Genomic DNA, 24,205 nt, shown 5'->3' on the forward strand with positions numbered 1-24,205 from the left:
AGAAGGAGCTGCTTCTCCAGCCACTTTATACGGAGGAGAGCAAGCAAACTCAATAATTGATAGTACGCAGGACTGAGAGCATACCTGGATACCCAAGATGAGCTGTTTGACTGCTTCAGCAGGCTGTGATCATTTGCTTTTCCCCTACTTGGAAGAAGCAGGCATTTAGCCAGAATGGTTCTCAGCTTAGGAGAGAAATGCTTTTTCAGTAGTTGACTGAAGAGCAGGACCGGGGGAGTCATACTAGTTGTGTATACTCTTAAGTATGACTTACCAAGTCCAATGGTGTTATCTTGTCACTAGCTGATTTAATAATATGATCTATTTTAAATATGTTTACATTAAAGGAGGAAAACAACTAAGAGCAGAATTCTTAGGCAAATGCCTTGCCACATCACACGGGCCTGTGGGAGAGGTGGGTAACTGGGAAGAATTTTGTGGTTTAGTGGTTGTTTCTTTATGTATACACCCTCATCAGCCACTAGCTCTAACACAAGAAGGTGCCTCTTCTCTGCATTCATCACCTGAACAATGTTCTGAACTGATCATCCAATTTTTCATTGCCACCAGTGTTCCTAGTTTTGGATGGAGGGCAGAAGTTGCCCTAAATATGTATTAAATAAGATAGTGGGGATTAGTGGGTATTTCTGTTAATGGGATGGGACTGATTATTATGGTTCCTCACAGGACCTGAAAATATAACTTATTTTTGACTGACATAGAATGACATCAAGTGCAAAGTGTTTCGCTGCTCATGTTATGGTTCTTTTGTGAAGTGTGTGAATTCTTCTGGCAAAATGCAGATGTTCATAAAGAGTGAATTAAACCCGTGTAAATGCAGTCCCACCACAGAGCCATTCAGAATGCAAGCGAATGCTTGTAAGCTGCTCTTTCATGTTCAGCCAGCTCCACTTTGCATTCTAGTAAGTTATTTCAAATTCTGCGGTACCACAGGGAAAGCAGAATGGTTTGCGTGCTGTTTGGGGCAGGGGCTGTTGTCTTGTCCGTGTTCCTAACATATGGGAGTTTGCAGCCTTCGCCAAAGTGACCGCAGTGCAAAGTAATTGTTAGTAAAGAGTTAATAACTAATAAATAAGTACATAACTTTTATTATTAAATCGCTTGCCTTTATTAGAGGAATACTCCAAGGTAGAATATAGTTTTCTTCATCTATTTGTTATTTACAGCTTTCTAGATCCATTTATTGAATGTTTTTGGCCTATACCTTACTTTTTTGACTTAATTTTGTTTCTGGTCTGGTCATTCCACAGTGGAGAAGTATTTCAGCAAGCTGGGTTTTTTCCTCCTAAACTTTCACATTAACAATATATTTTTTTCCTGATAGTCCTGTCCTTAGGAAATTTCAGTTATTTTATAGCTTATATTACTTTCCGAGTCTAAAGCAGATGGTACACAAATGGCATCTTTAATGTTTTTCTGCCAGATCTGGGTTTCCTTCCAAAAGGTTGAAAAAAGCTTCTTTGCTGTTGTTTTCAATATTTTTATAGTACAGTAACACATTTTGTTTTTTAACAGGATTGCACATTCTTCACTCGGAAAGAAATCCTTCGGTAAGTAAATTGTATTACATTTTTCCTTCATGATTCCAATGGAAAGGATTAAATCTTTTTTTCTGACTTGTGAGGGAACCAAAGATAGCCAGTTATTTTGCATGAATGAATGAGTGTAGGATTGGACTCAAGATACACTTATATGTAGATGTGTGTAAGGAAACAGATGGCAAATAGCTTGATGTCAATATCATAGGCTTTTCTGGGGATAAGCCATTGAACAGTTGCGAGCCAGTGACTTTTTATGAAGGGAATTTGCTGCTTTTGTGCCCCAAGGAGGGCACATCATTCAGTACGGGTTTTGATACCGACTTAAGTGTGGGGAAAACTGTTGGAACTTAAACTGCAGACTGCTAAACATGTTTTGGGGTTTTGTTTTGGGTTTTTTTTTCCGTACGAACTTTCCCTACAGAAAGTCATGAAGATTAGGATCACTACTAAGCAATAATAGAAGGTCTCGCTGTTTGCAGTAAAAGGGCCTTGGTTTTTATTGGTAGTGACAGATTGAGCCAAACTGAACTAATGTCTGCCTGTGTCTATGCTGACTTCTTGCCCTGAATCCTGCCATGGATTCTTGATCTTCTAACCATTCAGACTAAGGATCCGTAAAAGCATGATGAAGATCCTGTCCTGTCAGTACACCTGTTGTTGTTTTTCCTGAGGATTTTTGCCCCATTAGGGAGTGAGAATAAATCTGTGGTAGGTATCTAGACCTAGGAGCTCATAGTGCTTCAGGATTCTCAAATGTGAATGGCTTGTCAGACATAAGAAGCCTTTGTTTTCATAAACATTGGGAAGTGCTCTGGGATCAAAAATAGACATGGTCTCTGAGAGAAATGCCTTTGCTCTGTTGCTGTAAACCTCAGACTGATGTTCAGTGACTCTGTCAAGGCAAAACCTAATGGCATGGCTTTGAGTGGTGTGCTTTATTTTTTGCTGGAAACATAAAGGTGGTATTTCAGCTAATTTCTTGCATACCTCGTTCTCATTACTCGCGGAGAAATGAGGCACTCGCTCCTCAGCAGCGCACAACATCTCTGAGACCGCTGTGCAGTAAAGAACATTGCAATACCACCACCTAACCCAGGATTTAATTTGGTCCAGGTCCCTCTTATGTAAGTGTTATGGTTTAAAATTTAGTCAGATTATTGAAGTACGTTCTCATGATACATGATGGTGTGACGGAATAAGTCAGAACATGTGTGCAGTGAGTGGGTGATAGCTGGCACAAAGATAAACTAACCTTTATGCAGGCTGGCTCCAACAGAAATACTGGTATCCTCAAAACGAGTCAGGGCTTCACAAAAGTGAATTACCATGGCATGGATGTAACTTCTTTAGCAAAGCATTCCTTAGCTGCAAACCTCTAGGAATGACGCATAATCATTAGCTATAAAGAGGTATCATTCTGTGTTTGTGGTACGCTACAAAAAGTCGTGCAGCGTAAATAAAAACAAATGGTCATTGTATGTTCTGTCAGGGCTGCAATGTTGTTAGTTCTGCCTGAGAACACTGACTTTGGCAATAACAGAATTTGTCATCACAATTCGTTCAGAAAAGCAGCCGTGAGTCCAAAATAACAGACTTTATGGTTTAGACATCAGAATTGATGCGGTGGTATTTCTGTACTGTCATTAGTCCCAGCAGTTGGATACAAAATAAAAGATCTCCCTGTATAGTCACCAAATCTCAGGTACATACATTATATATCCAGGAAAAAAAAATAAAAATCCCTAGTGGCTTAGTGTAATTTCCTGTATAAAACAGATCTTTAGCCATGTTCTAAATCTTTTAAAAAGCAACAAATACTGTTCTTCTGTTTCACAGGGCTACCTTGGTACATGACTTCTGAAATAAACTTGTTTGGATTGGATAAACTGAAAAAATTGCTTTACATTTCTAAAATTCCCTTTGAAGTCAAAATTGTTAAAAGCTTTATAAACAGTGAATTACTTGTATTTGTACTGTGTTCCTATGAGGGAAATAATTATGAATTAAGGATTTTGTTTTACATACATACATAAGGTTCTCTTTGTCGTCTGAATGCTCAGTCCAATCAGAGAATTGGGACCCTTTCAGGGGAAGTGATTTGTAAACTGTGATACTGTGTCATCTTGCTCTTAGGAATAATTTCTTTTTCTCCTTTGGGATAATCTCTAAGGAAATATTGGAATTAGCCTGAAAGAATTATTGATTTCCACGGCAAGAAGAAAAGTGACTGATTTTGGTACTTGTACACCTAAAATACATCTAGAGAAAAATTTGTGGACAAATAGGAAGCTTAAAACATGTACAATACAGGCCCAATTTGAAGATTATGACATAAAATGTGACCAATTTTATAGCAAGACTGTAACATTGGTGGAGGGAGAATGGACTCAGAACTATAAAATGTGGATGAAAGTAAGGAAATAAGGAATCAAACATCTCCACAGAGGTTGTAATTAGGAAAGTGCTTAATCTGAACAGGCCGACTTTTTTTTTAATCTAGAAAACAACGGTTCCAAACTGTAAATTTGAACCGTCATGTGCAGCTGAGAAAATACAGAAAGTGTACTTTGAAAAATACACTGCACGTTTCAAGAAGATATTATAAAGCAATCAAATTAAAAAATGTCATTGAATGGTAGGCAAACAGGAATTTACGGTGTTGCAACATCTGCCTATGAAATGAGGAGTCAGCAAGTTCTGTTCTCTTTTTTTCGGTTGCAGTGGATAAAAAAAATACTTGTAGAGAATGAGTTTGCAATGTACAGCTTTGACAAACAAAAACTAGCTGAATTAAAGAGATATTTCTGTACAGAATCATCATAAAACTTTCACATGCATTCTTCAATTTTTCTTGGTATGTGAGACAGGTAAAATTTAGGATGAAGCTTGATAATCAGGGCATTGAAGGCAAAGTTTCAAAAAATTCTAAAAATCACAATAATGAATGATCTGGATTTGCAAGTATTTTTTATATAACAGTATTCTGGGGTTGATTTTTGGTGTATGCCATATCCAAAACAGGAGACTGTATTGCACACAGGACCTTTGGTAATGGTAAAAACAGGTCACAATTTATTTCAGCGAGTAAGAGCACTCCATTGTCCTGCAGGACCGTTGGCAGCATAAAGGAATATCTGAGTAGAAATGGATCTTTATTCCTCATTTGATTTAGGTAGATTGCACAGTACTACAAATCCCACGCTGCTGGACAGAACACTACATGTATCTCTCTCAAAACTGTGTCATTTGAAACCAGATTTGCAGAGAGATGATTTGTAATTTTTTTTTTTCCCCTTGCATGGCAAGTGTGACATAGAGTAGAGGAGGTCACTGTAATTCATAGGACTTTATGATAAAGGAAACGAATTGTGGAGAAGAACACAAAAGGGTCCAAGAACAAGAGGATGCTTTTCTATCTAAGAAAGTTTGACATGGGGACTGTGGGTGGGATTGGGACTGAGGAATTGGAAGCTCCTGTTTATTTTCTTACTCTGGCACTATTCTATGTAAGTAACTGAGCACCTTTGACAAATTGCCGCTGTAATTTGTCTGTGTTACTTACACTTAATATTTTTGTGCCTCTTAAGTTGAGGATATTTCCTTCATCTTGTCTGTTTAGATTGCAAGCTCTGCCTGGTAAGGGTAATTTGAACTATTTTTACATGCAGTGGGCTAAAATTGATCTTAGTTGTAGATTTTACATTTTATGGCATGAAAAAGCTGTTCTGAATATTTTTTTGAGGCTTATGGTATCTCTGAGAGGTGTTATTGTCACTTGGTAGACCTGGTCATTTAAATAGAACGACTAATGAACAGTGAAGCATTGAATGTGGCAAATAGTATTTAAGTTAAAACAACCCTGATGGATTTTTAATAAGACTGTTTCTCTAAAAAGCATAGAAATGTAAACAAAGAATTTTGTCATAATTTGCTTTTCTCTCTTCAGTAGCATAAAAGAGCGTGAATAAAGGTAATGATAACACCCAAATTTGTAATAATTTCTTGTGAAATAGAAGTGTAGCTCCTTCCAATAACATTTAATGGACCTCAGCTTGAGTACTGTGAAAACCTAATAATACATTTTGTATTTTGTAACTGAAGTTGTAAGGAAACAGTCAATTTCCTGAGAAGAGAACTAAGCATACACTTAGACTTAATTACTTTATTTATGCTTGTGGACTGTGTATGGGAGATAAGGGAGCCATTGCATGACTTTGCACGCTACCTGTATCAAAAAGAGCAAACCCAATAATATTTAGGAGGAACAGTGCAACATTAGAATATGATTGTGAAAAATAGATATTTGTGGGGTAAGAGGTTAGGTTAATGGATGGTGAAATGTAGATGCTCTGTTTGAAAAGTACAGTATGCAAAGCTGAATACTAATGTTTGATGTAAAATGCTTAGAAGAATAAAATCATGAGAGTAGTTCCGTAAAGGCCTAAAATCATGGGAGAAGGAAATAGTCACTTGGAATAATTGTATTTCCTCTTCTGCCTTATCCTCACAGTGTGATGTTTCTGCTTATTGGGAACCTTTATACACAATCTAGTTTGTGATATGGCACATAGAAATACAATCAATAGCATTTTTTTACTGCGTATAAATTGTCGAATACAAATTGCTGTCAAAGGAATAGAGTAGAATCAAGAGGTATTTCTGCCTATCTGAAGCGAAGTTTCACTGGGTGGGAATAAAGTGGGTTATGATCCCCTCATTAATTAGCATTTACTGATTTAGCATGTCCCCACCTCAGTTAGGAGGGAATTAAGTACCATTGTGCGTGTCTTTATGCACTGCAGCATGCTCTCAGGTGTGATGTGAAGGAAGTGCAGGTCCAGTTCTGTTTAGCCTGAACGGAATTTCTTGTGCATCTGCAAAGTTCAGTGAGACAACCCAGCAAGGTGTAACCTTACCAAAAGAAAAAGTTAATAGTTTTTCGGCTGAAGACAGCCCCCCTGGCTGGCTCACCATCCAGCGTGTTAGCAAGGACAGAAGGGAAGGGGCGCAGTTGTGTACATGGGGATGAAGGGATGAATATGGCTGCTCCAATTGAGATCGATTTAAACTGATGTAAACCAGCATGAGATTGCAATTAGGTGAAATGGGCTAAGTGCTTTTATCTGTCCCTACAGGAAAAGTAGCCCATCAAAAAGTCCAAACAACAACAAATCTATTTTCTGCTGGTTTAATGAGCTGAATCAGCTCTCCGAGGGATCGGATGAGTGCTAAAGCTGGTGCAAGAGCCAGAGCGAGCAAATGCAACTGAAAATGAGGAAAGGAGAGGAGAGCAAGACTTAGCATTTCAGTACCAGTAAGGTGTTAGATTGGCTTAGTCTAACTTTAGTTTTGGTGCCAGCATCAACTTAATTCAACATAAACACAGGCTGTGGCCAAAGGGGTTGAGGACACATTCTCTTGATTGATAATCTGGGTGTGGAAGGCATTATGTTTGCAAATTATCAGGAAATAGTAGAATTGACGAATTTAAGGTGAAGAAGAAAAGAACACAGAATAATAAAAATGGGTCTAGGAAAAAAAATAAAGTTAGACTGCAGCAGAGGCAAGCGTGCCTAGTGAAAGAGAAAAATAGAAACCACAGCTCATTATCTGTGTTTGATAGCTATTTATCACCAGAAAACCTAAATACACTCTTAAGTCTTTGTTGAAGATGGTTAATTTTGAGAAGTGCTTAACACAACTAAGAGGATTCATTTATGGGCCCGGGGCAAGAACGTGTTAAAGAATGTTGGGTAATACAGGCATATTTATATTATCACTGACTCAAAACCTCATCTAAAGTACTTACAGGACAGCTGACAATTTTTTTAGAGTTGTTATTGATTTCATTAGTAGGTATGTGTTAGAGCTTTGAAAACTTGCCCCACTTTTCTAAAGGAGAATGTGGAAATTAAACAGGTGTGTATAGGTTCAGGACACGACTTTGGTGTACAGAAAGATGCCAGAACACCCTGGTAGGCCATCAGTTCGTAAGTGCCTAGAACATAATATGTGCTCGGAAGCAGCCCCTGTGGAGTTGTTAAAAGCAAATCTCCTTCTTTGAGTGGCTGCTCTTGTGGCTAAGAGAAAAGAAACAGATGCAACATATCTTTATTTTGGTAAAGCCTTTTATATATTCCTGTATGTGTTAGTCCTTGTCTACCTGTGTAAATGCACTAACCTCTTGGCTAAGGTACTATTGAATGTACTTAGAAAATTTCTGAGAATGGTAAGAAAAACTGAGGTGAAGAGGGTTGCAGGAACCATTAAGATTTAGTTTTTTCAACAGTGCTCAATCTATTAGAGAAATTATTGGATCCAAAATCAGCAAAAGGAAATTCACAAGCACATACTAAGAACTGAGAAAAATTTTCAAGCACAGAATGCAATGTAACAAAAATAAATTGAGCAGGGGGTTAGTTGATCTAAGTAAAGGGAGCATAATTTTAACAAATAAACAAAACCTGCGAAACCCCCTGATGCTCTTGCAGAAAAGGGAGCTGTAGTTCTAGGATGCATTAACGTCAGCATTGTATATAAAATAGGAGAATTCCATTCCAGTCACCATTGTTGGGACCTCAGTAGGAATAGACTATCCAGTTTTGGGCATCACCATTCAAAGAAGATTTGTTGTACTGGAAAACATCCAGTAGAGAGAAACAAGAATAAGAGAAAAAATGTCACATGAAGAAAGGTTGGAAAAACACTTTATTCATAGCATGAATGTGTTTATATAACGTGCCTCTCTTCTGATTGTAAATGGGAACAAACGGCTGAGTTGTCTCTTATAAGGCAGTATTTCTCATACTCAGTTTTGTAAATCTGATTTTCTAGCGGACAAGCTTTTACTCCAGTAATAATGTTTATCTGCTAGCCAGCCCATCTGTTTCTGTTTCTCCCTGTAGACTAGTGCAGTTTGGCAAATACCCAAGCATTCAACCACAGGTGTTCCTGCATTGTCTGTCCTAGCCAAAAAGCACAAAATCTGTAAATTAAAGTTGTATGGCTTGAGACTGACTTAACCTAGCTAGACAATTGCTGGGGGAATATGGCACTAAATTACCAAGCTGGCCACCATCTGGACAGTCAACAAACCTTTGAACCGTTTTGTAGAAGAAAATTAGTAGTTCTGTTGCATTCTCTTCTCTGCCTGTTTCTTGGCATGTTTTTGACGGGTGAAAGGTGAGGTGCAGAGGAGGCCGCCTAGCCAATCCAGCTATATGCTGGGTTTTAAATCTGAAACCAGCCTGAGATTTAAGTTGGGAGATAAGCAGTGGTGTCCTCCAAGTGTCTGGAGAACCTTCCTTATAAGGGAGCAAATGCAGCAAACTGCTGGAGATGCATCTCCCTGTGGAGCAAGTTGCTATGCAGGTGGAGGCAGCGGTTAGAATACAGCTCCTGTTTTTCTAACACATCCCATCTTTCAAAAAGCTTGGGGTTCGTATGCAGAAGGGGGAAATTCCCATATTGTCAGCTTTGGAGCAAAAAAGTATCTGCCAAGAGAATAAAGTTGAGGGGAACTCTGTATGCTTGGGAATCTTCCTGAATTTCGTGCAAGAAACTACATACAGGAAGAATGTATATCCTGAAGCTGCTATTGATCTTCTTGTTAATTATGTTTCTGTTCTTGTTGGTAATAAAGTTTCTGTATCCTCTATGAATGTAAAAAAAAGGGCTTCTAGACAATTCTTGCATCTCCTGTACCATAAAGCTTTCCTTTATTATATTTTAGTCAGGCTGCGCCTGTTTTGCTAGGCTCAGGTGAAGACAAAACCATTCTCAGTGTTGATCTGTATGGAATCTGGAGTGCTGGTGTTCTGTGTCCAGTTGTGGGCTCCCCAGTACAGGAGAGATATGGAGCTACTGGAAACAGTCTGGCAAAGGGCCACTAAGATGGTTAAGGGACTGGAGAATCTGTCATATGAGGAAAGGCCAAGAGAGCTGGGATCTGGAGGGTGCGAAGAAGACGGAGCCCAGTGACAGGGCAAGGGCAGTGGGTACAAACTGAAATGCAGGAGGTTCTGTCTGAACATAAGGAAGCACTTTTTTTTTTTTTAAATTTCTTTTTTCCTGTGAGGGTGACAGAGCACTGGAACTGGATGCCCAGAGGTTGTGGAGTCTCCATCACTGGAAATATTCCAAAGCCATCTGGACATGGTCCTGGGCAACCTGCTCTAGGTACCTGCCCCTGCTTGGCAGGTGGCTAGACCAGATGATCTCTGGAGGTCCCTTGGAACCTCAGTCATTCTGCAATTCTTTGAGTCACCAGCGGAAGAGGCCTGTGAGCAGTTTTTTCAGTGGTGCTTCAAGGAAGGAAAAATACTATAAACTCCTTTTATCTATAGTTATTACACCTCATGAATTTCTGTGAACAGCAGAGTTACATGTAAAGCCTGAAGATGACTAGATCTTTTAGAACAAATTTATTAATGTAAATTATCTGCCAAAAACATTGCTCATGCAGAATTTCTTTTTAATTTTACTGCAGATGGTTTATGAGGATATTTATTTAGTATTGTCTTGAATTAATTTGTATTGCTTCATTTTGCATTGCAGAGATGAAAGAACACTTGACATGTTAACTAAAAGGCTCATCTATCCACCTTTTGTCTTCCTCTTACGCTGCCTTTTTATAAATCTGATTTCTGTGTCCAGTTATTGTATTTTATTGATATAATGAAAATAACTTCAACTGGAAAGCATAGAATGGACAAGACATATCAGTAACAGAAATGTAACAATATTCCTTCACCTTTCAACCCTTCCTGCTTGTGTTTCTCACTATTCTTTGTTCTTTATTCTTTTGTCAAAGTGTGGCAATTTAGTGACTTGTGGTTCTGGTTTCTATCTGACATTCCTGATTGGTGCCTTCAGATGTGGCACCAAGTTTCCTGTCATTTTGGTACCAGCTTCATATAGTAGACCTCTTTCTCTAATAGACCGTTGTAAACTCTTGCAATCCTGGGAGGCAGTAATTCACTGAGGAGCTGCTGCAGCACAGAGATTTATGCCTCAGTTACCATGTGCAACATTTAACTGTCATTGCAAAAGCAGTTTGTGGATGTATGGCATAAATCTGAGACCCTGAAAGTACTTTCCTTACCAGTTGCAGACATCCCTGAGGGGCCCCTCCTTCCTCGGTTTCGCAGCCCGAGATTAATGAACTTCCTTCTCTTTGAGCTATAGCAAATATTTCTCTGCATGTGGCAGACTTATGGATATAGGTCTGTCTGAACCTGTTCCCCAGCTCTCCAATCACATATTTGTCCTTTGCAATAATAGCGCTATGACAAGAGAGTATGTGCACCTCAAAAATTTGCATTGTTAGGGGGCTACAGCCTCTGTGGCATCAGCTGTAAATCAGTTCCCATCAGTGGCTTTGCATCAGCACGATGCATTCTTTCCTGTGGTCTGTGCAATCCCATCTTGAATGCTGTTGCTTCTTTTGCTTCCAGTCAGCTATGTCTCCGGGGGCTCAGAAGGGCCGATTGCTCAGCTCTGTCTGTTTCCAGATATGGATAGCCTAGTCAGTGCTCCTCCTGGTCTCTGGAGCAGTGAATTCTTCTCTGCATATTACAAGAAGTCCTTCTCCAGCTGTCGTGTTCAACTCTGGCATCTGGGCAAGAGCCTATAGCTCTGATTGTGGTGAATAACTGAAAGTGCAACAGCACAGCAACCGAGTGCTTCTCTGGACATGCTGCTGACATAGTTTATTCCGTTCGGTACAGTCAGTCTCTGGTCAGATCATGCCACAATTCCTAGGAAGTCCTTGTGGGACGGTCCATCAGCACTTCCTGCTTTGATTCATTCTTCCAGTTAAGCCATTTTGCTATTTATTTTCTGAGAATATGTAGAGCAATCTAGAATTTACTCTTTGGGATGGTCCTGATTGTAATGTTAAAGTATTTGGATGCATTCCTGTTATTTAGGAACAAATAGGATATATATTGCTGAATAAAAATGTTTTCCCTTTGCAACATAAAACAGGTGACTGGTACTATGAAGGCAGGACCAGAGTTGGTGAGATGTTTATTAGGTTCTAAAGGCCCCTTTAACACCTCTACTTATTTCCAATCAGTGAGTCATTACAAGCTTTTTTCCTTTGTTTTCAGTACTCCTTTAGTGTAGAGTTCTTATTACAAAGGCAGCCCAGCCAGCTGTAATGTGTTGTCACTACATTTAGTGGTGGTGATTTGTGTATGTCAAGCCAAGGAAGAGATTCTCTGTGTTTTAACACACCTGCTGGTGACCTTGGGTACAATCTGACTTTCCCTCAAATCTCAATAACAAATTAAAACAATCGCTGCAGGGTGTAAGCTTGGAAATCTTTTTTCCATGGCTACGCAGGTATAGCTGGAGGCTCTGCTATGAGTTTGGAGACATCCCAGTGAAGCTGTGTCCAGCAAATACCCACAAAGTGTCACCCTTGGTGCCCGCAGGTTGTTGCACCCTTGAGAAGTGGGGACAGACTCTGACTCACCTTTTTAACCATGTAAAATGCTCCCAAGTGGTAGAACGAAAGTTAGCATAAACAAAAAGTAGACTTGTGTCTTGGCTGACAAGACAAATGTTTCTGTGACTAGGACAGGTAGCTGAAGAAGCTTTAGGTTATTTTCAGATATATTTCGTGTTGAGGGGCATGCTGAGTAAAAGGACAAAAAGCCTTTCCTCTCTAGGTCACAACTGCTTCTGATGTTCAAGTCATCTTATAGAAGCCTTCTGCTCCTGTAAGAACATGAGAAATATTAGAGCCCTTACCGCAGAGGTTTTATTTTCTATTTATGGTTAGTAATTAATGTTATTGGGAGATGTGTCAGAACAGTCAGTAAACTGTACAGTGCCAATTGGTGCAGCATTTGGGGGATGATTACTGAGTCTGACTCACAGTATCGGTCATAGTACTTAGTCCAAGCATGGCAGTGGTATGACAAATTCAGGTAGTGATGTATTGCATTTGTTTTCTACAAAATCTGGTCATTTGAGAGACTGGCAATCCAGTGCTTGGTTTGTCATAAAAGAGTGCGTGGTGTCCCTGAAGAACTTCCCAGCATAAAGAACTTTCAGTGGGAAAAGATGTGACTGATTTTTTTGTTGTTGGTTGGGTTTTTCATTTGTATGTTTTATTAAAAAGGATAATGGAGCTCATGCAACATTCTGTATGTTGGTTTTGGAACCACAGCTAGAGAAATCTTACGGGCTTTTTCATTGTGATGTTAGCTATTCATGCCGTGTAATAAGGCTGTCACAAATAGAGTTGTAGGATCCTTGCAGATAAAAGCATGTGAAAGACTATTTTATTGCTGTAATTTAGTTTGCAGGAGTTGGATCACAGCCACTTCCTACAGACTCATTTGGATGCTTTAGTGTGAAATCCACTCAGGTGGAAAGCTCTTATACCTACAGAGCTTTGAGGCATTTGGTGAATTAATGGAAGAGTTAGTGGGAGGAGAACAGGATATCAGAGCCGCCCTCAAATCTACTGTTAATTACTTGCACATTTCTGTGTCCGTCATCTGCCTTCCAGCTAATTCTAGCAGAGTCCAGCTGAGCCCCAGGCAGCGTGCTGGGAGGTTGTCTACGGAGTGGTGCCTGGCAGCTCCTTTCTGCTCATCTTCGAAGATAAAAGAAAGACTTAACTTCAAATGGACGAACTGGGAACATACTATCTCAATAGATATCTGTAAAAGTAAATATTGTCTGCGTTGTGGATATTTCTGAATAAAACACAGATGTAGAAACAGCACGAGTTAACATGTCTAGGTAGGGACATATATATGTTACAGTGAAGTTGTTTGGCAGGGGGAGTTTTTTCTTGCTTTGGTTGTTTTTCCCCACGTCTCATCCCTGGGCATGCCTTTCCCTTTCTGATTCTAAAAATTGAGTTCTGTTGGCAGATGTGTTGTTCAACTCCATGCTTCTGCCATAAGTCGTTGTGGAAAGAGGAATGAGTTTCATTATAATTGGTGGCAGCAAACTAAAGGAATGTGGTTTTATTCTGTGTCCTTTGACGTTGTTTTTAGCTAAAACCTAATCCCTTCAGAAGGATCCTTTGAATATTTTCTTAGAAGTGCTTTCTGAATTTAGTGTATTTACGTTCTATGTAGGTATAAATGTGCTAGGATAATTTAATTTTTCTTGAAGGAACTGGAAAAACTCAATGTCTGAAGTAGTAGGAAAAGCACAACAGAGAGAATGCATCAGTCTTGGGTAATTGTATTTACCATGGAGCAATCAGGTGGACGCATTCTGTTATTTACAGTTAATATAGGTGCCTTGTCCACCGTAAGATAGGAATGCTTTTGTTGGCTGTGTACTGGAAGACACAAATGAGTTGATACCCACGGGACCAGAAAGGCAGTTCTAAGATCTAATACAAAACCGAACTGCTCTGCTAAGTGCTTTGCAATTAACAACACAATATCTTCCAGTTGAAAAATTGGATTCTTCTTTCAGCTAGTGGAGAGTTTGGATTAATTTCAGTATAAATAGGTTGTGTTAGTTTCTGTGGACAAGATGGTTGATTCTGTCAGCCAGAAATGATGGGTTTACTTTTCACTGATATTGCATGTTATAAAGAGACTAAACCTTTGTCCTGAGAAAAGGAGTATCAGTAAGCAGCTGGTAGGAGTTGTGGCTGTGCCCTCTCTTTGATCTCTCTCCCTCTAAGCCTCCATCATTGAAATAAAATTGTTGTTTCACAGCAAATGGCAACAGGGACACCACATTGCAACCTGTCATGTGCCTTACAAGGGTATTTCTCGTGTTAGAATAACATTGCTTTCTCTGTAGGTATCGTTTCAAAATTTGTTATTTAATTTGGTGAGCATCATAAGAAGCTTTAGAATTTCTACCAAGATAGCACAGAGTACCAGATCACTGTGTGTCACAGTGGTGACAATGAAGGGCTTCTTTATGTACCTGTAACAAGTACTTTTTATTTGGCACCTGAGTATTCAGTCTCTGTTGTAGCACTGTATTATTCCCAGTACGAAAGTAACTTCACATTCACACTGTTGTGTCTGCTTTTTTTGTTACCATGAACGGGTGTTTATTTATTCTTGTGATATGATTGTATTTTGGTAATAGATACTTACCCACAACATTTTTAGGATTCTGTTGTATTCTACTGTTCCCAGTAGAAATAGACACAGCTTTTTGGGGTGCTTGGGTTTTTTTGGTGTTTTGTTGTTGGTTTTTTTTGTATTTTTTTACAACCAAGAGGCTTGTTCAGAGTTTTTTATTGAAAGCTAAGAGAAATTCCGTACCTTGCATTTCAGATAAATATAACAAGCTTAGTAAACTATGAAACACAAATCACTTTTTGTTCCAATCCCTTCTGTGTTTTCTGAAAGACATTATGGAGAACTCCTTTAAGATGCCCAACGCAGTGTCTGCATTCATGGTCCTGTTGGAGGGGACAGAAAAGTCTTAATACTAGAGAAAATAGAGAATAAAATCTTGGCAGTGAAAATGAGCAGGCATTGCCAGCTAGTGTGTTTTGAAATGTTGCCTGCAATGGTCAAGCCATTCCAGTGATGAGTACTTTATTTTCGTGAAGACTAGAGCATTATTTCAGTAGTCTAGCTTTAAAAAACATAAAAATCCTTTGATGGATATTTGATTTGAAAGGTTTGCTTTCCTTTAAGTGCTGTTAAGCTGTTTTTCCTGTTGTATTTAGGGACATCTTTGTAGCTGCTGTTTACAATAGAGAAATCAGTTGCTGGAGTGGGAAATGGCTATTGCATCTTGAATTACATGGTATTTATGAAATGACAGGGTGAACTGTGGTAAGAAGCTGAAATATGCTTAGATCAGTGGATATTTAATTTCCTGTATGGCACAATATGTTGCTGCACAGTGTAAACACATTAATTTCCTAAGATCCAGACAAAACAAGTTTCTGTGTTCCATTTCATGTGTTCTTTGTGACATATCATAATCATGCCCAAAGAGGTACTGAGAAAAAAGATGCCTGTACCTTATTTTCTCCTAGTTTTTGAAATCCATTACCTGCATTAATCTGAAATAGCTCAGATGCTTGTGGAACTGACTGAGGGGTTGCTGCAGCTAAAGCTGGAAAGATGAAGGGGTTGGCGAAGCATTAATTCCAGTTTTACTCGTTTGTTTCTGTTCTGCTGTTTAAAAAAAATACTAATTTCTATTTGTAATTGTTAGTATACCTAGTGAGCAGGCAGGATTTTTTTTGTTAAAATGAAAATAAATCACAGTATAATAAATATAGCTTTTCAATAAATAGTACATGTGACCTAATCAGAGGCCAAAATACCTTGTGTTAGTACAGAAGACATGGCAAAATGACCACTTTCTGCCCTAAGCAGTTTATGAATTAGGTCTAAGCAAAATTTTCACATATGATAAAAATTACATTTTATAGTACATTTTCTGAGTTTTCTGTGAGCAACAACTACCTGATCTTCCTTCCTATTCTTTTTACACGTGGTATTTCATAGAGAACTGGCAGTTCACACATTCATATTAAATATATTGATCTCTGACTAACGTTTGAGCACTAGGATACAAGTGTTTCCTCTTCAGCCTTTTTGTGCTGTTATTTGACAGTCTTGGATTCTAGATACTTGTCTGCTACCATGAAATATCACTAGAATCAGTAAAATCAGAAAATCAGTAGAATTAATCTCTCTAATATATGAATTGCTTCTAGACAGGTAGTATTTTACTTGCCAGGCAATCTCTGTCTGTGACTTGAGAGCTCAACATTTGAGATCCACTGGTGAGTTTGAATTGGATACCCGTTTTACTTGAAATGCTTCTATTCCTAGTTCGAGTGAGCATCCCAGTGAGAATAAACGTGCTAAGATAGTTTTAAAACTTGCATCCTGCTTAATTTGATGTTTTCTTTACACATGGCTGGTTTTGCTTGGCTTTTGGGCTATGTTTTTGAACTCATTCATTGGAATATTTGGAGACAGCAAATAAAGGGTGGGATTAACACTTGTTAAATTAATTCAAGTAACAATTGGAAGTAACATTGTAGAAACTCTTGTGCGGTCTTTTCCCAGGTTGTGTGTGAGATGACTGAGAAAGTTTTTATAATTTACTGGTATTCAGCTTCTAAACCTTTAGAAACATCAATGTGTTTCATGGCCTTTGACTCTTCTTTCCCATCTCCCTTACTAAAACTGTAACATAATGCTGTTAGCACAATAAGCAAGCCTTTAGAGAGTGAAACTAGGTTTATGAATGTTTGACTTGCATCTCTCAGGAAAAACGCTTGTTTATTGCTTTTAAAATATACTGGTTTGATGACTAAGCTGAGCCAAGAATGAAACAAAACTATGTGAAATGGAATGAAGTGGAAATGGTCTGTGTGCTTGTATCAGCCAGTGCTAGAATTGTATAAGATTAAATCTGCAGTGTTACAGAGGCACAGGTAGGAAAAGGGCTTTTTGAATTCAGAAGTTCTCCCAAGGATACTCTTGTCTGTAGCATCATAGTTGCATATTGTTTGGCTTCTGAATTCTTTGAGCTGTTAAACAACAACTTTTTCTTGCGTAGTGCAGATCAACCAATAATCTGTGCTGAGATGTGATCCCTGGGTTATACTCACAGTGTTAGTACATTGGTCCAGGCCCACTTCTTCTGTGCATGTACCTATAGAGTGCTTAAATACTATATACAGGTAGTGTGAAACACTACTTAGTTACACACCTCAGGTTACTCGTGGCTGTTAGTAGCAGTTATGCTGGATACTGCATCAAAGCCCTCTTTTTTTTTTTTTTTTTTTTTTTTTTTCAAAAAGATGGGAATTTGGTGGGCTCAGACTTGTACGCTAAAAATAATAATTACAGCTGCAAAACAAATTTGTGTCTGATTACTGTATGAATGGAATTGGTTATTTAAAATTGGTTATTGGCTGTTTTTTTCTGCTTGTTTACAGGTTGCATGGCCGATACCATGAAATGGCACCAAACGTTGTGCCCATGGACTATACAAAGGACCCAGATGTTAAACTACCTATGCAGCTTATAATAAACATGCCTGAGCTAAAGGTATCGCTTCTGACTGCTTACAAACTGTATCTTCTGAAGTTATGTAGCTCATCTGCCAGAGGTTTTGCCAAGTGAGTTTGATATCCTGAAGCAATGTGGCATGCTGAGGTCCTCCCCTTCCTGTTACTGTTCAATGGCAAAAACAGCTCCAGAAACTGGAAAATATTTAGGTAGATGATGTCTTTTTTGCTGGCTCAGTTATGTGACTGAAGAGTTTAACCGCCAGATGGCTGATAGTTGCTTTGTGAAAAATCAAGGCTAAGTACAGAAAAGCAAGTGAGAAATGATAATCATCCACATTCTTTTCAGCTTCAATGATACAGGATTGACCACTTAAGGAGCAGCTCATTCTATGAAAATCTTAGGGATGGGAGACAGCTATATTTACAAGACAGCCTGGTACTTAAGCTGAGATATAAACCAGAAATTTTATATTGGGCCATGATTAGATTTTGAGATACAGGAACACATCCTGCTACCTTAGCAAACTTAGGTGGTAATGATAATAGACTTCCTAATAGACTTACGTAAGTAAAGTGGATGATAATCTATCTTCTTGCACCACATCAAGTCTGTGAGGCTTTCTGACCCTGCTTTAGAAGATGTCTCCCGGGTAATGGAACTTGATTTTATGAAATTAGCAGTGTAAAATTGAATGTAAAATTTTATAATAATTCTCTCCAAAGTTTCATAAGACTGTGGAATAACCTTAGAAATACTGCTGTCAAACCACTCATTTTATTTCAGGAATTCTAGTAGTTCATAGATAAAGTGCTTTCAGTAGTTAGTGAGCTTGTTTCCAGTCAAATATCAGTTAGAGGGAGCTAGGTTTTCCTCCACAACTCTTTCAAAACATTGACACTAGAAGATATTAAAATACTACCTAGGATCTCAGTTGTAAACTAGGGTCAGTCTTGGTTATGGAGCCTTTTGCGATTTCCTGTGCAGATGGTGGGGAGGGGAGGAGGGTCTTTCCCCTGGAGTTCATTTTCCAAGCAATTTAGGTGGTAACTCCAGCTCATACACTAACAAAAAAATATCTTTAACCTTTGCAACTTGACCAGACAGCTAAATAAATCGTTATGGTGTTTTCTTTCTTCAGTAAATTTTCATCAAGGTGAAGACAAAGCCAGCATTTAAATCTTAAAATAGAAATAAATGAACTAAATTTCTATTGAATTTTAATAAAATTAGTGATAATTTCAACGTACCTGGCTTTTTTCATATACACATTACATTTCTAGTTACTGGCAATGTTGAGCTCAATACCACTGCAGATTCTGACAAATGGACACAATCAATAATGCACTTTTCTCAATTAGATTCTGCTATTGTAAAGAAAGATCTTTACCTCCCGCATTAATGTTTTGAGTCAGGATTTTTGTGTTTCAAAGGAAAAAAAATGCTCATGGTCACTCACTGTAATTGGTACTGAATTATTCACTAACTTGTGATTCCTAAAAGTTGAAAGTGAGGACAAGAAATAAATAAATAAAGAAGGGGCAGATACTTTAAGTTGATTAGGTCTACCATTACACCAAAGTTAACAGAGCTAGTTTGCTCCGTCTGTTTCATTGCGTCTCTGCTCTCTAATTTTGACAATCTTGGTTACACAGGCAGCAGTCTAATAAATTAACTTTAGGGTGTATGGGCACCTGTGAGATTGCAGCGATTAATTGTAGCAATGACATGGGCTGTTCGATATAAGACCATGTAGAAAGCGAAAGTGATTTTGTTTCAAAACAAAACTGATTTCACTCACATTATCCCTGTCGTCTCCAGAGCGCTAGCTGTGGGAATGTAACCTGGTGGCTGAGATCATGTGTGATGTGTAGAAGTGCGTGGGAGGCCACCTTTGTGACACATACGTCCCTAATTGTCAGAATCTTCAAATTGGTGCATGGCCTGTCTCTGGTTATTGTAGCGTAGTGCGATCCTTCCGTCAGGAGTTGGTCATAAAAGGACTTCCTGGAGGGGAACCATTTTTGTTTCATTCACTTTACAGTCTGTTGCTTTCTTTTTTTGGCCCACGCAGTAACTTCATTGATCCTCGCAGGCCTTGACATTAGCTGCAGTGGTGAGTAAGGTAGTTCATAAATCTGCACACTGCTGAAACAGAATGACCAGCAGGCACACGGATCAGTCAGGAGAAAGAAAGGACACGCAGGGAACAGTGAATCCATCACACCTGTCAGAACCAGTGTTAGCACCCTTTTTTTTGGTAAGTTTAAACATGTGAATGCATGCGAGTTGCTTCAAAATAAAATGAAGACACTTCCTACAATTTTAAGCAGATGGAATTTTAGAATTAATTTCCATGAGTCCTTAGTTTCAAAGTTTCCCGTGTAATGGGCAATGACACCCGCAAGCAGGCTGAAACTCTTCCCAAGCCTCCAGCCGTGCTCTGGCCAATCTTCGCCTGCAGCTCATCCCACCTTCCTTGTCTCTGCATTCTGTTAGTTTTTTCTAGTTATGAGGGAATGTTTTACCCCTTTCAGGCCACTCTTCTTGCTTCTCTGAAACCCCTTTTTAACTGTGTGTCTCAATGAACTGTATGCCCTCCAAGTGGAGTAAGTGAGGGCCATTTTCTCTGCATTGAACCCCAAATCTGTACCTGCCTGATGGTCTTTACCAGTGTTGCCAGCGGTTTCCTACTATAGTTAGTGAATCAGTTTTTGTTAAAAGGCCTTATATTCCCATGATATACTGTTGTGTTCTGTAATATTTAATCAACTCCATATGCAACCAGAATCTTTGGTTATCTGGCTGTTGTGACCAACACAGCCTTCAGTAAAGAGGTGAGCCCGTTGCTGAACTGACTGACATTTCTGCTTTCTGACAGAATGACACCATCATTTTCTTAAAACGTAAACATATCAGCTTAGCTGTATCTTAGCCTTGGTTTGTGCAGGGTTTTATTAATCAGTACCCTGTAGGCACTGCAGAGAACATTGATTACATGAACATGATCATCTACACATGAAAAAAAAGTTATTGATTTTGAGGAAGAAGAAAAGGGAAAAAAAAACCCAACAAAGTTATGTGCTTTTATCTGCTCCAGGAACAATTTGCTGTTGCACTTATTATGCTTCCCTTCCAAAGCACCAGCCTCTCCTGTGGAGATCTGGTAATGAACAACTTAGCCATTTTTATATTAATGTTTGTCTGATAAAAGTTCGTTTCTACTTTTTTAGGATTAACTCCTGAAATTTGAGAAAGGCTTGCTTCTGATCAGTTCTGAACAAGTCCTGATTAAATCATCCAAAGGGATTCTGGCTTTTAGTAGTCTGCAAAGCAGACTGCTTTGTGCATTTAAATACCTTCCCTAATGTCAGTGACTTATGTCCAAATATGAAAGAGAAAACTATCATCAAGCTTCTGTGTATATAAAACTGAGGAGCATTTTGTAATGACTGTCCATCCTCTCCAGCTTAGTTAGCTTGACCTATTTTACAGCTTTACTTGCAGCCTCTTATTTCCAAAATGCCATTAGCTTGTGAAAATAGGATACAGTGCTTTAAATTAATTCATCAAGCTGCAAAACAGACAGGGCAAAAGGACAATGCAGTGCTTTCCTGGAGCCTGTGTTGGAAAGTCGAGGACGGGAAAATAACAAGTGACTTGGTAAGATTTAGCTGCAATCTCAGGAATAAACCCTATAATATTTTCTTAGAAAAGTAATGGTTGTGTTTTACTGTATGGTGTTCTAGGTCTGTGTGTTGGAATAGATGCCACATGACATTCAAAAATGAGTAGAAACACAATTATCTGAGTAGCAAAAGTGATCGTTAAAAAAGATGGATGGCACATTTAGGTGGATTATCTCAAGACACTACAGCAGCATCAATCTGCAAAGCAGCAGAGTTTTAGCTGTAACAGTTCTTTATTGTTTCTGTCTCCCCTCTCATTTTTGTTGTGAGAGGACAGAAAAAGCTTTTTAACAAGACAAGTGTAAGTCTCTAGTTTTAAAAGGATTCTTCTTTAAACAATTAGTGTTTAGGGGAAAACAATCTAGGAAGGAACAGTATCATTTTCCCCTTTACTCCCTTCCCCCATGGCTTTTCCTTTAAATATGATGGAGTCCTAATCTGTGCTCTTTAGAGTAGAGGTAATGAAATTACAGAAAGGATGTGAAAAGTATCTGCGAAGGTAAGCTAATACTTTCCATTGTGTAAACCAGAGATATACTGCCTGAAGACACATAATATGAGAAAGTTAAAGGAAAGAAATCAATATGAGGAAAGATTTTATTTTTCATTTAGGTTTTAGAGTTCCATTTGGCAAAGAGTTACTTAAGAAGTATGCTTCGGTCCATTTAATTCATTGTTAATTCATCTGTATTTTCAAGAGCTCTGATATGCCAAATAGATAATTCATTTTATGCAACTGCGATATACTTAGTCACAGAGATCACGCCTAGCATTTCTAATGCAGAAAGTCCCGGGTTTGATATTCACTGCTGATAGGGATATTTGCATCTGTGTACTCCCTCTTTGTTACCCAATGCTGCCTCTAAGATGTCAGTTTACAACTGTTACCATGACACTTAGTTCTGATGAGGCTTGTTGCAAAGAAAGGAATATCGTATTTTAGAAATAAAGAAGTTAATTTTTCTAATAAGTTTTCTCGTCTGCTCTGATATTTAGCATTCTCTAATATTAAACGTTTAACAGATACACTAATTTTGTTATGTGCTTTTTAGGAAGAAAGTGTGCCTTTTTCATATATTTCAGCCCAACTGAACGTTACTTTGGCTTATTAACAAACCGAGAATTTGAAATAATAGAATCAATTGTTTTCCACTGAGTGTCTGTACATATGTTCGTGCCACAAACAGGCACATTTCCAAGCACTCAGGTCAGATACTTTAGCCTTAGCAGTACCCACAGATGCACATCTGCTATACCTCCTCTACACACCGTGCACACGATGCGAGTGATCATTACGTATCCTTTTACAATTACTTTCTCTCAGCCATCTGGCTAATTCTGTGGTGTTGTTTTTCGTCCTGAGACTCTTGAGAGATGTGACCCTGCTGCTTTTTTGAGCCTGTTGTCTTTTTATTTTCAAGAATCCCTCTTTTCTACTCTATTTATTTGGCCTGGTTTTGTCTTTTTCTGAGGAGTGAGCTTAGCCTTACATATTCAGTTTAGAGCACAGTGAGCCCATTAATCTCCCACCCTTTGAAATCTGTAGGGGTGCTGCCTATTGTGGAATTACTTCAATCATCAAACCCTGCAGGAGAATTTGAATTTAGTATTGACTACCTTAATGGGCTGTTATTTGAGCCTATGGCTCTGTGGTCCCTCTTTCACCTATCCGTGGCCGTGGTCATTATCTCAGCCAGAAAGACTGGAAACATCTTGGCATTTAGTGGTGCTAAAATCTCTGGTCAAGGTTACTTCTCGAATTTTGAATCTTGATTGTCTCAGGGAATTATGCTTCCAGTGTCTCAGATCTCACCCATCGTCAGAAGATTGACACACATGCTTATATGGTTTGTCATTACATGGATATTTGCCTTTTGGCATACTCCAACTAATTTCTCCTATGGAAGAAGTCCTGGAGAACACACTGCAAGACCCAAAGACATCTCATTAGATGGTTAATGTATCCTGAGTGCTTTGTTATCATTAAATAGAAACCTCCTGATAGTCAGGTATGCTCTCTGAGGATGTGAATGGCCAGTATAGCTTCTGTGAAGAAGTATCTTAAAGTTCCAGCTGGCATGGCCACTGAAATCTGTTCTTAAATTTCCCAGGTGACATGACTTGCCAAATGTATGTAGGTGTGGTATAGATCAGTTCACGCCTTGAAATGTCCCTGTTCACAGTCACACCTCACATTCCTCTTAGAGGAATGAAACTTTTGTATATTATGCTTGTCTTTTAACAGGAATCCTTAAAACTTTTCCATTATTTTAAATGTATCTTAATTGTTATCTCTGTGTGGGTGACAAATTTCATTATGCTTCCAAGTTCCCCCTGTGATTTCAGTTGAACACCTTTATCTTCAGCTCTTGTTGTAAGCTGCTGCACACCATTTAACACTTGTTGAATTTCACTTCAAAGGCAGCTGCGTATTAGTGGTACATAGCCCAATTCCTGTAAGGTACTTTATGTTCCTTTAAGATGAAGAATACTACATAAATATAAAATATCAATCTGTTCACGTAACTCTGCTTTGTACATGCTGCTTGTATTTTTTTAGTCTCCACAGGCATGCAGAAAATGTGTTCTATAGATACATATATTCTGGGTGAATTATCAAAAAAGAATTAAACTGAAAAATAACATTTTCTTGTAATTTACCTCTCAAATATAGCTGTTTTATGAAACTTCATTTAAAATAATTGGATGGTTTATGAATACCTGTTAGCTAATTGAACTTGCAGAAAAAAAGAAATTAAATGGATATATGTTTAAGCTCTGAGCTTTCATAATACTCCTTCTTTTAAAGCCAAATAAAACGCTGCACGCATATTAACAATAATGAACATGATATGCCACCACCAAAGCTGTTTACATTTATAGGAGATCAACATGTTAATCAGTGTCTTGGCTTCAGATAAGATCTGTAGAGCAGCTTTGATGAGATGCTGCTCACAGCCCA

General features: G+C 38.5%; 1 protein-coding gene across 3 annotated transcripts in view; it reads left to right on the forward strand.

Moving 5' to 3' along the window:
- Positions 1 to 24,205, forward strand: part of CIB2 (calcium and integrin binding family member 2) — a 49,909-nt gene that overhangs the window by 16,801 nt on the left and 8,903 nt on the right. For 2 of the 3 annotated variants that reach the window (XM_063346184.1, XM_063346182.1), the window contains exons 2-3: positions 1,537 to 1,571; positions 17,482 to 17,593. In XM_063346184.1, the coding sequence (XP_063202254.1) occupies positions 17,504 to 17,593 (90 nt within the window). In that variant the 5' untranslated portion in view covers positions 1,537 to 1,571; positions 17,482 to 17,503. Of the gene's footprint in view, positions 1 to 1,536; positions 1,572 to 17,481; positions 17,594 to 19,577; positions 19,815 to 24,205 lie in introns of those variants that run through there. The other variant, XM_063346183.1, reaches the window with a different exon arrangement.

This window comes from Chroicocephalus ridibundus, chromosome 9, assembly GCF_963924245.1.
Source record: "Chroicocephalus ridibundus chromosome 9, bChrRid1.1, whole genome shotgun sequence".
Classification (NCBI taxonomy): domain Eukaryota; kingdom Metazoa; phylum Chordata; class Aves; order Charadriiformes; family Laridae; genus Chroicocephalus; species Chroicocephalus ridibundus.